Here is a 15,413-nt window from a genome sequence, read left to right on the forward strand (position 1 = left end):
AGATCCACCTCCATGTGTGCAGAAGCAGTCAGTGTCTGGAAGTGGTGCATCAGCAGTCAGATCACCCTATCAGCAATTTACTTTCCAGGGAAACAAAATTTGCTTGCAGATTCCCTCAGTAGACATTTTGCAGTCAACCAGGACTGAGAGCTCCATGACCTAGCACTGTGCGGTGTTTTTCACTTTATGGGGAACACCAACCCTGGATCGGTTTGCCTTATAAACAAAGAGAAAGGAAACCATGTTGTTTACCATTCCCAGCATGATGCTTTGTTTCTCTCTTGGTCCAATCACATCAATTGTGCCTTCCCTCTGCCACTGTTCCTGCCATGAGTTCTGTGTAAAGTCTGTCAGGACAGAGCAGGTGTTATCCTGATCCTGGGACTTTCTGGCCCGCACAGTTCTCGTTTCTCAACCTTCTCTGCAGATCATCACAACCATCAATGATTCTTCCTGTATTTCTCAAGCCCCTGACCCAGTGGATCAGCAAGATGAGGCAACCTGATTCATATCTGCTTCCCCTCAGGTCTTGGTCTTTGGATGGGCATCATCCTTAGAACATTCATGTTCTACAGCCCTGCAAGACATCCACGCTAGTACTAGAAGAGTCTCTGTTAGAAAATGTTGCCTAATTAAATGGAACTATATCCTTGAACTATATCCTGTCTTTTGAGGACATGGGATTTGTTTTCCAGTTAGTGGCAATCAATGCATATCATTCACTTTCCCTGGACTACTTGATCTTTGCACATCTACAGGCAAACAGATTCCGGGAAAGCCCATTAAGAACTGTCCCACTTATTCAGAAGCCTATTTCCCAGTGGGACCTAAACATTGTTCTTTTAGTACACATGTATCCTTGCTTTAAACCTTTAGTTTCTTGCTTCATGTAGCATCTCTTCATGAAGATTGCTCTTTTTGTAGTCATCATCTTGGCTAGAAGGGTTGGTGAACTTTTGAATCCTCTGTATGCAATATTCAATAGCAGAAAGTGTGGTACACAAATCACTGGTGGTACACGGAAGGATTTCAAAGGATATGTGGCAGAAAATAAATTACTAAAAATCAGGAGATAAGCACTGGAAATGCACTGGGAGAAGGGGTACTGATAGGGCCGAAGTCCCGAAAGGGGTATGTGAATGTTTAAAGTTTGGGAAATGCTGTTTTGTAAAGATAAGATTTCTTTGCATCCATACCCCAAACTTATTTTACAGTAATTTCAAAATTTCACCTTAACCAGTCAATTTACTTATATATGCTTTCCCCCAAAACTGCATGCTTTTTACCTTCATAGAATAAAATCAATCAGAAAGTCCCTGAGACTATTCATGGTTAGAGCAAATTCAGAAGATATATCGTCTTCATCCAGAGAATCTCCAAATAGATCTCTGGATGCATTCTGTGCTATCAACTGTCAAACCTCCCTCACCCCACTCCCCTTCCACCACATTGCAAGCAACAACTATGGCATCTCTTCAGGAATTCTCTCCTGGAGATCTGTGAAGTACTCACTTGGGGCTCTGTTCACACTTTCTCTGGTACTGTATGAAAGAATAGGGACCAGTGGAATGCACATGGAGACATCTTGAAGAATCTCCAGTTACAAGTAAATAACCTTACGGCAGCTTGAGTTTTACAAAAATTGAATTTGTGTATTGGAAAGCCTTATTTTCTTTTATCAGATTGGTATGTTAAACTGTTGACCGTTTTTATTGTTGTGACCTGTTAAGTTCTTTTTAATCTGTTTTATGTATTATTCTGTCCTTGCAGTTTTATTTACCAGATTATTTAAAGAGGTGACTGATTTTCCATTTAGTGTCCACAGAAGTAATAATTGCCCTTATTTAATTTGATTTCTGATTTAATTGCTCTGGAAAAGCATAAAGCTCATTTTTATTTGTAGTGATGTATGTGGTTCCTGGATTTCAGTGAGCAAAGATGGTGTCCTCGTATATTGGAGGGAGGGGCACCTATTTTATGGAGAAAATTGACATGTTTACTTTTTTAAGGGAGACCTATTGTTGAATGTTACTTTTAATGAAACATGCCGCTTCTGTTGAAAGAGAAATTAATGTAGGAAAGAGAATCCCTGTCTGAAAGTGCCGCTGTGTAGGAGGACATAGTACATTGGATGCTTTTGTTTTCATGATGTTTTTGGCAGCTAATCATTTAACACTCCGGCCCCCCGGCCCCCCAAAAATTTGTGCTTATTTTTAGAGAGTTCTGTAGTGAAAAGTTTTATTTTCCACAGTTGCTTTATAATATATGTGAAAGTAGACAAATACTTGTTTTCTAAAGGAACAATTGTTACAAGAAGGGAAATGGTTTCATTTGATTTGAATATTCTAATGATCAAGGCAGTTATTGCCTTTGTTGATCTATTTCCTTCAGACAACTATTAGGGTAAGTTTATCAAAGAGGTGACTTATAAAATGGTACAAGACCCATCCTTTACAGCTAGACCATCCTCACTTTTACCCGACGTGATTACAGCTGTTCTGTCACTAAATAAGGGAATCTAGGTTACACACTTGGGAACCAGAAAAAAATAAAATATTCCTTGCCCTACTCTTATTTATTACCCAAAAATGTGGATGGTAACAGTTTTGGAAACGTTGTGGTCATATTCAGAAGTCTTGTAATAAAATAGTTTGCTTAACTTCAGGCAGATTCTACCTACAGACAAGCCACTTCTTAATCGGTACACATCTTGCTAAGGGATATTACTTTGTGTGTTTTTTATCTTTAAATAGGCTAACCGACCTCCTGCAAAACTCAATCTGTTAACTTGCCAAGTGAAAACAAACCCAGAGGAGAAAAAATGTTTTGACCTCATATCACGTAGGTTTGTTGTTCAGTTCCTTAGGTCTTTACTTCTAGTAAACATCCAAGATTCAAAGTGTTTCAGAAAATGTATTAATAATCAGCTTTAAAATGTTAGTCTAATATATGTGCAGTATGCTACCATTATGACATTCCATCTTTAAAGCTCTCTGCCTTTCATCTGTTTCTCATAATGTTTCTTACCAAACTTGTTCATTAGCAAAACCATTCATGTTAAAACATGGGCTCGTTCCTTCATTTCACATTATCTGACATCATTCTTCAGTGAGGTCACAGTGCAGAAGCAGTAACAACTACAGTGTTTACACGAATAGTTATGGTATGCAGAGTAATTGCTTAAGTACAGGCTCAAACCAAAGAATTAGAGCTGCGACTGAAAATTTCTTTATAAGATTATGTTAATGGCTTTGTGATTATCAAAGTAAGCAATGAAAAATACTTAAAAAATGGATTTGATTTCATTCTAAATGTTTTAGTTAATTTGAAAGTGCCCACATTAAAGATACACAATATGAACATGACAGAGCTCTATTTTAAACCCTATATTGGGATGAAATATAAATGAATAGTAGAGTTTTTTCTTTTGTTTGAGTATCCTGAATATTTTATATTGTTTGAGTTAATAAATGCATGCAGTACATATTACAAGATTACAAGATATATATACATATAGGCTATCAAATAAACAGGGGAAACCTATTTTTTTCCTTTTGTTACTTATCAGTAATGCCTTAAATGTATATAGTGCACTAAGTTTTTTACAAGTTCAAATTGGTGAAATGTTACTGAAGTCAATAGATCTATATCCATTTAACACCAGCAAAAAAATGGCTTAATATTCAGCTATATCCCATTGAAATGTTCATTTCTGTTTTTATATAAACAAAACTAAAAGAATGAACCATAACACTGTAAAACTTTTTTCCAGGACAGCGAGGGAGGGAAAAAGACAAAAATAGACGCACAAGTGCCAAATGGAGTGACATAATGGAACAATCCTTTGTAGATTTTCACCTTTTATACCTAGAGTGAATATAACCTTATAGCTATATTAAAACTGTTTTAATAAATATCCTTTCTGCCATTAATGAAAACTTCTGCAAGTGGGTGCATCTTAACAAATTTAAGTGTTTTTGTTTTGTTTTTAAGCCCAGTGGTTACCTGCCAAAAACCCTGATCATACATTTATATTTTTTGTTTTTGGAAACATCTGGATTATATTAGACCACTGTGTGTCCTTTGCTCCTATTTTTAAGATTTTTAAGGTTAAAATAAGTTAAGATGTTTAATTACTTTACAAATACTCAGTCTAAGCCTAGCTACATATGTAGGGCAGGCTCTGATCCTGTAGTTTAGTTATAGATTCCTGTTTCCAGGCAGACCTCCACTGATTTCAAGTCACTTGGGCTTTTCAGGGACTGAGAGTTGTGCTCATACAAAATTAATTGCAAGATAATGTTCGCAAACATTAATAATTTTATTTAAAAGACAAAATTTAAGGTAAAATATGTATGTAACTGAATTATGGCATCGGGTAAAATTTCCAGAAGTTCTTAACGTGATTTTGGAGCCTAGTCCCATTTCCAAAAATTACATGAGTGTTTAGGCGCCTAAGTCCCATTGACTTTAAATGAGGCTTACTTTCGTAAATAATTCAAGCACTTGAAAATTTACCCTGTATTGTTATTTGTTTGGAAGTAAAATTTGAGATTTATAAAGATAATTTGCTTCACTTTACAATAAACACTACACCTTCCTCACCTTTGCTCCTTTTACAGTGACTAGCTGTTTTCTTTCCTTCTATCCTGCCTCTTAAGCTACGTCTACGCTAGAGTGCTCTTTTGAAAGAGCATCTTTCAAAAGAGAGTGGTCAAAAGACGCTCTGTCAAAGGGGAACGTCTACATATGGGTTGGGGCTGGTGCCGTCAATGAGTGCCGTTGAAAAGGCCTGTGTCATGTCAAAAGGGGCCATCCAGGACATCAGAAGAGAGTGTCTACACTCACCAATGGCCTCTTTTGAAAGAAAGGGCCAGGAAATGCTGCAGATGGGGTCGCAGGGCAGCCAAGCCCTTCTGGGGCTGCAGCAACCCACTCCTTTAAAGGGTCCCTCCCCAACATCCTCAGCCAGCACAGCACAAGGCCTGCGGAGCTGCCACAAGCCACGCAGACACAATGCCCACCGGAATGGACATGGAGAGCAGCAGCTTGACACCCTGCTGGCTGCCACCAGCAGACTGGGCGCTCTGCTGGCCGCAGCACTGGTGGCTGCCCTGCAGCTCCTGGCAGGGCACTCCCCACAGGGACAGAAGGGGACACCTCAGACAATGGGGTTCCCCCCGCCCAGGTGCTCCGCCAGCTCTGGAGCTACCCAACCAGCTCAGAATGGTGGGAGCAACTGTTCATGGGGGAGTGGGATGATGACTGGTGGTTCCAGAATGTCTGAAATTGGCAGCAGACCTTCCTGGAGGTCTGCCAGTCGCTGTCCCCAGCCCTGAAACAACAGTACACCTGGATGTGGCGTGCCCTCCCCGTGGAGAAGAGGGTCACAATAGCTGTCTGGAAACTGGGCACTCCAGGTGGCTACCGCTCTGTGGGACGCAAATTAGGTGCAGGCAAGGCCACAGTTGGGGCTCTCGTGATGGAGGTAAGTAGGCCTGGGCACGCACCCACCAGGAGGTGGGGCTGGGGGGGACCTGGGCACACCCTGCACACCTTCATGGGTGCCAGTGCCCCGCCCCACCCCGCAGGTAGACTGTGCTCTAAATGCCACTCTCCTCCAGAGGGTCATCTGCATCAGGGACCTGGACATGGCCATTGCGGGCTTCGCTGCACTGGAGTTCCTGAATTGCTTTGGGGCCCTCGACAGGGCCCACACACCTATCCGTGCCCTGGAGCCCAGTGGAGGACAGTTCATAAACAGGAAAGGCTACCATTCCAAGGTCCTGCAGGCCGTGGTGGACAGCTGGGGCCAGTTCTAGGACATATACATGGACTGGTCCAGCTGCACCCACGACATGCAGGTGTTCTGGAAGTTGGGCCTGTGCCGCTGGCTGGAAGCAGAGACCTACATCCCCCAGAGGGAGATCCCACTGGGGGGCACCACTGTGCCCCTCTGCCTGGTGGCTGATGCTGCATACCCGCTCTAACCCTGGCTCATGTGGCCCTTTATAGGCCACCCCACCCACAGCCAGGAGCACTTCAATGGCCAGCTCAGCCACACCCGCGAGGTGGTTGAGCCCACCTTCAGCTGCTTGAAGGGGTGGTGGCGCTGTCTCCTTGCCTGCCTAGATGTGAGTATCATCAGTGTCCCCCAGGTCATGGGTGCCTGCTGCACACTCCACAGTATTGTGGAGAGTAAGAGGAAGGCCCTCACGCAAGGGCGGGTGGTCGAGGCTGGCATGTCCATGCACTGGTACATTGACCGGGGGCCCCAGTGCATCCCACCCCAGCCACCCCCGGTGGGCCTCCTGCGTAGTCTCCCCACCCACTGAGCACACAGCACACAGGGGTTTTGGAAAAATAAAACTGTATTGTTAATTGCAAATACTGTGTGGGTAATGTTCATTGCTAAACATAACGGAATGTTCAACTATTAACAGGAGGAGGGGGACCTAAGTGGCTCGCCCAGTGGGCCATCACTAGGCCAGGTGTGACCTGTGCTGGCCCCAAGTCCCCTATCCCCTGTCCGGGGTCCCTGGTGGGGCTGGGAAGGGGTGGGGAGTACGGGGAGGTAGGGCTGGGGATTGGCCTCGGGCCAATGGTCTGGGCCATCAGGGTCATCTTCCGAGGGGGGCTGTTGGGTGGCATCATGGCAGGAGGGGCAGCAGGGGGGGCAGCCAGCCAGGAGCTCCCTGTAGGTGGCCACAACATCCTGGAACCATGGCCAGGAAATCCCCCCAGGCTGCCCGTCACTAGGCAGCCTCCCTCTCCTCAAAATGGAGCTGGTGCTCGGCCATCTCCACCTGGTGTCAGATGGAGGTGGCGAGGTGGGGGTCCTCCGCTGGCTGCCTCTGGGCTCCACCGCGACAAGGCCTGTCCTAGTGCTGGTGGTGGCTCTGGCCAGTTGCCATCCCTCGCCTCTGCAGGGCTGTCTGGGACCTCAGATGGGGCAAGGCTCTCCCGGCCCTTGGATGGTGCAGCTGTGGAAGGAGGGGAAGAGAGGAACAGGCCATGAGTACTGACCCCAGCCCCATGTCCCACACCCTCTGTCCCCATCTGTGGGTGTGGTGGCCCTGTGGGCAGCTCCTTGTGTGGTCTGCTCTCCCTCCTTCTGGGAGCTGGATGCGGTACGTTCCACAGGAGCGGGTTCTGATGGGAACCGGCAGTTGTGCCTCCATCCCAGGGCTGTGGTCTGGCTGGGCCGGGGCCTGTTGAGGGCGTGGGGGCACCTGGTTGTGTATCTTGCCCCTTCCCCATGATTCGGGGTGTGTGCCTTTTTGGGCACATACCTGAGGGTCTACCACCGAGGTCATGGGATGGCAGTCTGGCTGATGCCCTGTTGGAGGTGTGGGAGGGGAGGTCTATGACCAGCTCCCTCTCCTTGCTGGACCAGTCCACAGCCGAGGCTGGCTCCATGTCAGAATGGTGTGGGGTTGGCCGCTGGTCCCGGGTCCTGCTCCTCTCCTGGCTGGGGCTCCTTGGCTGAGGTGTCTAGGAGGGCCAGTGGGGAAGAGGTGTCCCGGGGGCCCAGTATGCTCCTGAGCTCCCTGTAATAGGGGCAGACAGTGGCGACAGCCCCCCCTACCAGCTGGCAAAGTTCTGAGCCAAGGCATAACCCTGCCACTACACCTTACTCCTGACCTGGTCAGGAGTGCAGGCAGGGTGACCCTGGGTAGTCAGGCCGTTGGCAGGTCCTGTAGTTTGTGCTTGCTCCAGGAGGGAACATGCCTTTTTCCCCCGGCTGGACCCTTGGGAGTCCTGGGTGCACTGAGAGTGTGGGGAGCGGGGGCCCTGGGGCTTCTGACCTGCCTGGGTGCTAGCCATCACAAGCAGGGGGCAGCTCAGGGTCTATATACATCCCTTTTCGAAAAAAGGTGTCGAAAGAGCAGCCTCTTCCTATTTTCTGTTTGGAAGAGTGGTTTCAATTCCTGTGGCGCCTAATCTTTGAAAGAGCATGCGGCATGTGTAGGTGCTCTACTTCGAATTTGGGCCTGCTCTTTCGAAAGAACAGGCTAGTGTAGACGTAGCTTTAGAGTATCTTTATTTTACGCTCTTTCCAGATCTTTATTTGGTTAGCACTGGGTTTCAACAGCACTTGCTGGACACAGCACTGGTTTATTTTTTCTTTGAATTTTAGAAAGAGAAAAACAAAAGATTTGGATTTTAAAATCTAGTCTTCTATCTTGTTAAGTAAAAAGCAAATGTGCCAAAGTGCTTATCTTTGGGAAGAGGAGTAACCTCAAAGGTGATTCAGTGTCTTCTTTCTCTCCTTCACTTAGATATCCACTCTCCATAACTTCAGCAACATCTTTGACTCAAACTTTGTTTTCATATAATTTGCTTGCAGAATTGCTTATCACCACTTTTTCCGCATTACCCAGTGACACCACTAGTTTCACTGAACTATTGATGCCTTTGTACTGTCATTTTCTCTCACCCTGTTGCTGTTCTCTTTGGATTCCCATTTGCTATGAGCATATGCAAAATGTTGCTGTGTACCTTACTACGTGTACAGAAAAGAGTAATCACCTCACAATTTCATCTGATCATTCTACAGTTTCTTTTTTAGATTAGGACCTGGTTAAAAATGCCCTCTTTGTTGTTAAAACCCTCTGCAGACCTTCTTCAGTTTATTTTTCATGTCTAGTACCTCTTTCTTCCCTATTTCTCACTAGGTCCTGACTTCTTTTCTGTCCCTTTACACTTACCATTCTTGGCATGAGAGTCTTCTCCTCTACAGTTTCAGTCATCTGGAGCAGCTGTTTCCTTATCCCTCTGCCTTGATGACTTTGCAATTCAAATAAATGTCAGATTAAACCCTCTTTTTTCTGTTCCTTCCTTTACGTACATAATTCATCATCTCCTTTTAGCTGTTTTTTGGTTTATATTAAGTGTGTATTCTGTATAACTTGTTGCATTTCTTTTCTAGAGACTTAGCCTATTGTAAATTTGTTATTGCAGAGTTGTGGTAGTGATATTAAAGTTATCGAAGCATAGGGAAGCCCTTATTCAATTTTATAAATATTTGTCATTTAGTTGATATTCTTAGTATTTGCTTAGGACTTTTTTGAGTTACAAAGGCAGGAGAATTCACTTAGAACATTATCGGATCCTTTTTATGTGCTTAGAAGGCTGAAAAATACAGATTTGTTTTCTTTGTTATTTGTTGTCTCAGTAAAACTTGCTATGGATTTGTTTTCACTGAGGACACACACATATCTTTAAAAAGATGTTATTTTATCCTGTAGATTATATGGTAAAAGCAGAGCCTCCAAATAATCAGGCTGGCTTCTCAAGGAAGGCTGCTGCTATTTTAAAAACTGTAGTACGAAAGTGCAATAAGGATGGCTTCTAAACAAAGATGCAAATGTGTAAATACATAATATGGGTGAAATTCTCCCCTAGTCAGAAGGTCTGTTAAACCACTTAAGACCTCCACATAGTGGTGAATGTCACCTAAATGTGATTTTTTTCATCCAATTACTGCATTTGTAATGGGGGAAAAGAGAGGTCAATCGTAAGCAAATTATACAACTGCTGAGACAATATCTATATATATTCAATATTGGGTCAATATATATTGTTATGCAGATGACAGAACATATCACTTTCAAGCAGAAGATGAACAAGAATGTCAAATGTGAGTTACTTTACTAGTTTTATTTCTGGTGTTGCTGTTATACTGTTATTTTTCATTATGCTTTAGAGGCATATAACATTTTAAATGGCAAAATATTGCTCTTGTGTTTAGATGGACTTCTGTGCTACAGAACAGCAAAGAAGAAGCTTTAAATAATGCATTCAAGGGTGACGATAACACGGGAGAAAATAATATTGTCCAAGAGCTTACAAAAGAAATTATCTCAGAGGTTCAAAGGATGACCGGAAATGATGTGTGTTGTGACTGTGGAGCACAAGGTGATTAAGTATCCCTTCCCTGCATTTCTAATTGGTAAAATTGTATTTCTGTTAAGAATGTTTAAGCTGTTAAATGTTTAATTGTTCCTTTTTCCCTTAAATTCAAGTATCAGTGGAGCAGAATATAGTACCAGTGTAATTACAGCAGTTAATTATGATGGATTTGCTATATCCTATTGTCACTTTTTAATGGTATCGGGAAGATTTTTGCTTTTCTCCTACAGACTTTGGTAATTAGTCAGGCTTATATTACTGTTTATTCGGTAATTAAAATATCAGTTATTAGTCTCAGAGGGGTAGCCATGTTAGGCTGTAACTTGACAAATAAGTAGCAGGCCTGTGACATCATAGAGATGAATAAACATATTAGAGCATGAGCTTTTATGCATTATTATTGAGCTCACCATTATATAATTTAAATTTTACTGTAAGTTCAACAGTAACATATTGCAAACATTCTGTTAGTTTTGTTCACATTTATTTTTAATTGTTTAATTTCTTGACTTTGAGAACTGGTCAGAGGATGACCGAGACTGTATTCTCATTTAAAAATGGTTCTGTTTGAATGTGCTTTGCAGGGTGTAGTTTTCACTCTTGGTTGGCATTGATGATCAGCGAAATTCTGTTCTAATCCTTTTTAAAGTAGTTTTTAGTCCCTTTTGTTGTCTTCTTTCTCTTATGTGACATAGGCTGCATCTACACTACGAGATAAATTCGATTTAAGGCAGTTAGTGTGATGTTACCAAATGACTGTCTTCACTGTAAATACCATTAGCTTGATTTAGGGAGCATTAATATCAAGATTACAATATTGCAGTTACCTGCTGGTTATAGCGTCAAATTCAAATTCAGAAGTTGAATTGAAGGTCGGTGTGCAAGTACCATGTCGCAAAATCGAATTTATTAGCCTCCAGAGGTGTCCCTTATGTAACCCACAGTGCCCCTCACTGCTCCGCTTTGGCTGCTGCTCTCCAGTTAATTAGGTAACAGGAAGAATGTGAATTTCAAAGCAGGTGCAGCAAGCCTTTGGCTGTGTAGTGATGTTTGTATGAGATCCTGAGAAACATCTTTCTTTCTTTTCTGTTAGCACTGTGAGTGCATCTACCCATTACAAACAACCCCTCCAGGGAGTTTGTGGTTCTGTCTCTACACTTCTGATTTTTTTCTGTGCTGCGTGGTGCCAGCCACTGCCCTGCTGCACCACATGGCACCAAGGCTGCTGTGGGGATGGTGCTTGCATAAGACACCGAGCAGCTTCTTCTCAGTGGTTTACATTTGTGAGAACCCCCTTCCCTCCCGCACAGGTTCCATGCAGTGTGGGTCTTCCTCTCACTCAGCCACATCACATGGGTAGTCCCCAACCCAATAAAAGGATGTGCCTGCCATTTGGTGCTGACCATGCTGCCAAGCAGCACCATGTCATAGATTGTATGCGTTTAGGGTGCCAAGGGCAGCAAAGATATTTGGGAGCTTGCAGCCACTGGGGGGAAGTCTCCCCTGGCAGCTAAGATCCACAGGGAGGACCACTTCAACTGGTCCCCTGCTGAACCCCTCCATGCTCATAGTGTGTGACCACTGGGGCTTGCTGCTGCTGAGGGAAATCTCTCCCAGCAGCTGAGATAGTCAGGGGGACTACTTCAGCAGCTGCACACCACAGCACCCCCCCACACACACAACTCACCAAAAATATCTTCAGGAACTTGCAGTCCATTGCAGACACCTGGTTTTATATTTTGGTTATAAAATCTTCTTGCTAATATCTTCTGTCTGTCTTCATGCTTCTGTCTTCAGAAACACGAGAGGAGAGAGGGGGGCTGAGGCTAGATGAGATTCCTGTTTGTATTGTAAGGTCAGTGTATATTTCACTGCCATCACCCATGTTGGAAATATATGTATAATGAATGGAGAAGCCAAAAACACTTTTTTTCCTAGACTTTTGTATCCTCTTTCTTCTAACGTTAGAATACAGTCCTGGCCCCTGTGTTATTTTCAGGGATCACATGCAATAATGGGAGTTGGGACACTCAGTGGATGGTCAGTTGAGAGCACAGTCATTGCACAGAAGCCTTATAATGCGCCAGAAAACCAAAGATTCTCCCCATCAGCAACTCTCTTTTCTGAAAAACTTTATCTTCTCTTTCTTCATGCTTTTTGGGTCCCCTGTATTTTCAGTAAAGTTAGAAATATTTTCTCCTGACTTATCTATCCTCTTTCTTCTTACTTTGAGAATACAGTCAGGGTCCCTGTATTATTTTCAGCGATTAGCATGTTTTCAGAGATTGGATGCAATCACAGGAGGGGGGGCACTCAGTGGATGGCCAGTTGAGAATTCAGCTACAGAAGAAAGACATTTCTGTAAATGTTTTTACCGTCTCTGTGGATGACCTACTCTTCCTTGCTTTCAATGGGAAAAATGGACATTTGCTTAGCACGGGAGGGGAATGAGGAAAATGAACTGTGGGAAGATGATGTCAAAGACCAGCGAGTGTATGCAGAATGCTACGGGTTGCGGGAACTGTGGGACGGGTTCCCACAATGCACTACTGCCACAGTCAGTGTTTGAGTGTGGCAGCGATGAGTCAATTTTGTGAGGAGCACTTGGGAGGTAAGGATGGTCAAATGTGAATTTATAAATTCCAGAATTACAAAATTGATATTAATAAATTTGAATTTATCTTGTAGGGTAGACGTATGCATAGTCACTAAAGGAAGTAGTGCTGAGCTGTCACTAGCTGAAAACACTAAACCTTGTTTTACTTTAGTCACAGAGAGGTAGCCATGTTAGTCTGTATCTTCACAAAACAAAAAAGCAGTCAGGTAGCACTTTAAAGACTAAAAAAATAATTTATTAGGTGATGAGCTTTTGTGGGGCTGACCCACTTCTTCAGATCTGGTCTGCACTATGAAAAAGTTTGTCATCTAATAAATTATTTTGTTAGTCTTTAAAGTGCTACTTGACTGCTTGTTTGTTTTGTTTTTTCTTTGTTTCACTGCTGTGACTCGGGAGTAACTATATTAGAATCATAGAATCCTAGGGCTGGAAGGAACCTTGGGAGGCCATCAGGTCCAGTCCCCTGCCTAAAACAGAATCAACCCTATGTAAATCATCCCAAGTAATATAAAATAATGTATATTATATAATAGTAGTAATAGATAACTGATTTGAGAAGAGTCAATCCCACTGCCTCTGAAATGGCTCGTTCAGTGAACCTATGGGGTCAGAGTTGTTAAGTTACAGGACTGTATAGATCTTAAAAATGGATGATTTTCATTTGAAGGGTGGAAAATTTGAAGAGTGGGAAATAGAAGAAAGGGAGAATGTTGTGGAGAGATGATGAGTAGTAGGTAGGTAGGTAGAGAGGAACTCATTGTCTCTGAGGTGTTTTCTTGAGGATCCTTTGTGTCATTGTGGAGTATGTATTTTTTAAGTTACTGCTGCTACTCTTAAGACTAAAATATATACTCAAAAACAAAAATAGGCAACTAGGTATTCGTATTTATTTATTTATTACACTAGCAATCACTGGCCCTAATCTGAAATTTTGCCTGTAATGATCACTACTGGGCAAGTACAGCCCTCAATCCTGTAAAAACTGAGGCACATGAGTAACTTTATATGTAAAAACTATCCCATTAAGAGGTCATAGAGACAGATGTTAAAAGATGGTAAAAGAAATCTGATTCAAATATTGAATTTAACAGCATAAATACTGAAATCCTTAAGTGCACACACAGAAATACTGTGTTTGTAGAACTTCCCTTTTGTATTAATAATCTTTACAGTGGAATCATTACCTAACTAAACCTTAGTTCTGAGTTTTTTGTTTTGTTTTGTTTTTGGTGTGTGTGTGTGCTTCAGATCCTACCTGGCTTTCAACAAATCTGGGAATTCTAACTTGTATTGAATGTTCAGGAATCCATAGAGAACTTGGTGTGCATTATTCTAGAATGCAGTCACTCACATTAGATGTGCTGGGAACATCTGAACTTTTGGTAAATATAAATGTTATTTTATTAACTTACAAAATCTGAGGAAACTTGTGAGTTACGCTCTATTTTTGTGATTTGAATTAATCTTTCAAGCTTTGAAGTTACCACTGGATAAATACAAGCAAGAAGTCTTCCTTTCTCAAATTAAAGTAAGTTCACTGGAAACTACTGTATTATTGAAGAAACTGTTGGTATTAAAATTTGTATTCCTAAAAGGGCTTGTCTACACTATCACCTTCCTTTGAAGGAAGGATGGTAATTAAGATGTTGGGAGTTTTGCTTAATGAAGTGCTGCCCATGCATGGCAGCACTTCATTAGTAATTTCCCCACCCCCACCCACCCGCGGGAACTTCCAAGTACCTGCAGGTGCACCGCAGCTAGATGCATGCCAGTACTTCAAAGTTTAAAACTTCAAAGATGCCGCGGGGGGGAATTTGCTTAATGAAGGAAGGTGGTAGTGTAGACAAGCCCAAAGAGTAACTTCTTTTGGTGTTTAACAGAGTTGTCTTTTAGGAAGTTCCTTTTAAAAAAGTATTTAACTATACGACACTAAATAGTACCTTTCATGAGTAATTTAAGTACAGGTTGAACTTCTCTAATTCGGCACACACTTGTCCAGCATAATTTTAGTTAACAAGCTGACTTCTTGTCATGGGTGTGGCCAAGTTTCTTGTGGTACCGTAAAGTTTGTTTACAGCCATGAGTCCTGGCTCTCAGTGTTCTGTGCTGTTGTTTAGCTGTAATTTACCCCTACATGTCTTTTAAGAGCCCCACAGGCAGTGGAAGTGTTGGTAATGCTGCTGGACAATATTGACCTCCCATGGTCTGGCAAATTCTCCTGTTCAGCACCGGTCAGGTTCCAAGGATGTTGGACTAGAGAGGTTCAATCTGTACTTCTCCACTGCTTATGTACCTCTCCACTGCTTATTTACCTTATGATGCATCTTTCAGCAAAAAATTTCAAAGTGTTTTTCAAACTTCAAGAAAACCCACTGAAGTTAATTTCAGTAGACTTTGGATCAGGTACTTAATCATGAAGACAGCCGTTGAGGGAAGGAAAGAATTGCCTCTCTTTTAGAGATGGGTAAATTGAGACCCTAAGATGTTATGTAACTTGTTCAAGATCGTGTAATCAATCACAGAACTAGGATTAACCCTCATTATCCTGATTTCCATTTATCTTGTTCTGCCAACACACTACTTAAGGCTACTTAGTGAACATACCAGTTTGAAATGTAGGTATTTGTTTTTAACAGCTTGCCAAGAATATTGGGAATGCTGGTTTTAATGAGATTATGGAATTTTGTCTGCCATCTGATGAGACAGTCAAACCTAATCCAAGCAGTGATATGTAAGTATAGATCCATTACTTGTTGAAAATGGAAAGTTTTTAAATTGTCATCAGGAATTGGCATCTTTCATGCTACTTAACGTGCATTTGCTTTCTATGTTTGGTGACTGTTGGTTAAGTTTTTCACCACAAACCTAAACCATTTTTTCT

General features: G+C 42.5%; 1 protein-coding gene across 3 annotated transcripts in view; it reads left to right on the plus strand.

Annotated features, from left to right (window-relative positions):
- Positions 1-15,413, plus strand: part of ASAP2 (ArfGAP with SH3 domain, ankyrin repeat and PH domain 2) — a 231,254-nt gene that overhangs the window by 140,243 nt on the left and 75,598 nt on the right. For all 3 annotated transcript variants that reach the window (XM_074991235.1, XM_074991236.1, XM_074991237.1), the window contains exons 12-16: positions 2,754-2,841; positions 9,595-9,643; positions 9,755-9,921; positions 13,781-13,914; positions 15,169-15,263. In XM_074991235.1, the coding sequence (XP_074847336.1) occupies positions 2,754-2,841; positions 9,595-9,643; positions 9,755-9,921; positions 13,781-13,914; positions 15,169-15,263 (533 nt within the window). The remainder of the gene's footprint in view (positions 1-2,753; positions 2,842-9,594; positions 9,644-9,754; positions 9,922-13,780; positions 13,915-15,168; positions 15,264-15,413) is intronic.

This window comes from Carettochelys insculpta, chromosome 3, assembly GCF_033958435.1.
Source record: "Carettochelys insculpta isolate YL-2023 chromosome 3, ASM3395843v1, whole genome shotgun sequence".
Taxonomy (NCBI): domain Eukaryota; kingdom Metazoa; phylum Chordata; order Testudines; family Carettochelyidae; genus Carettochelys; species Carettochelys insculpta.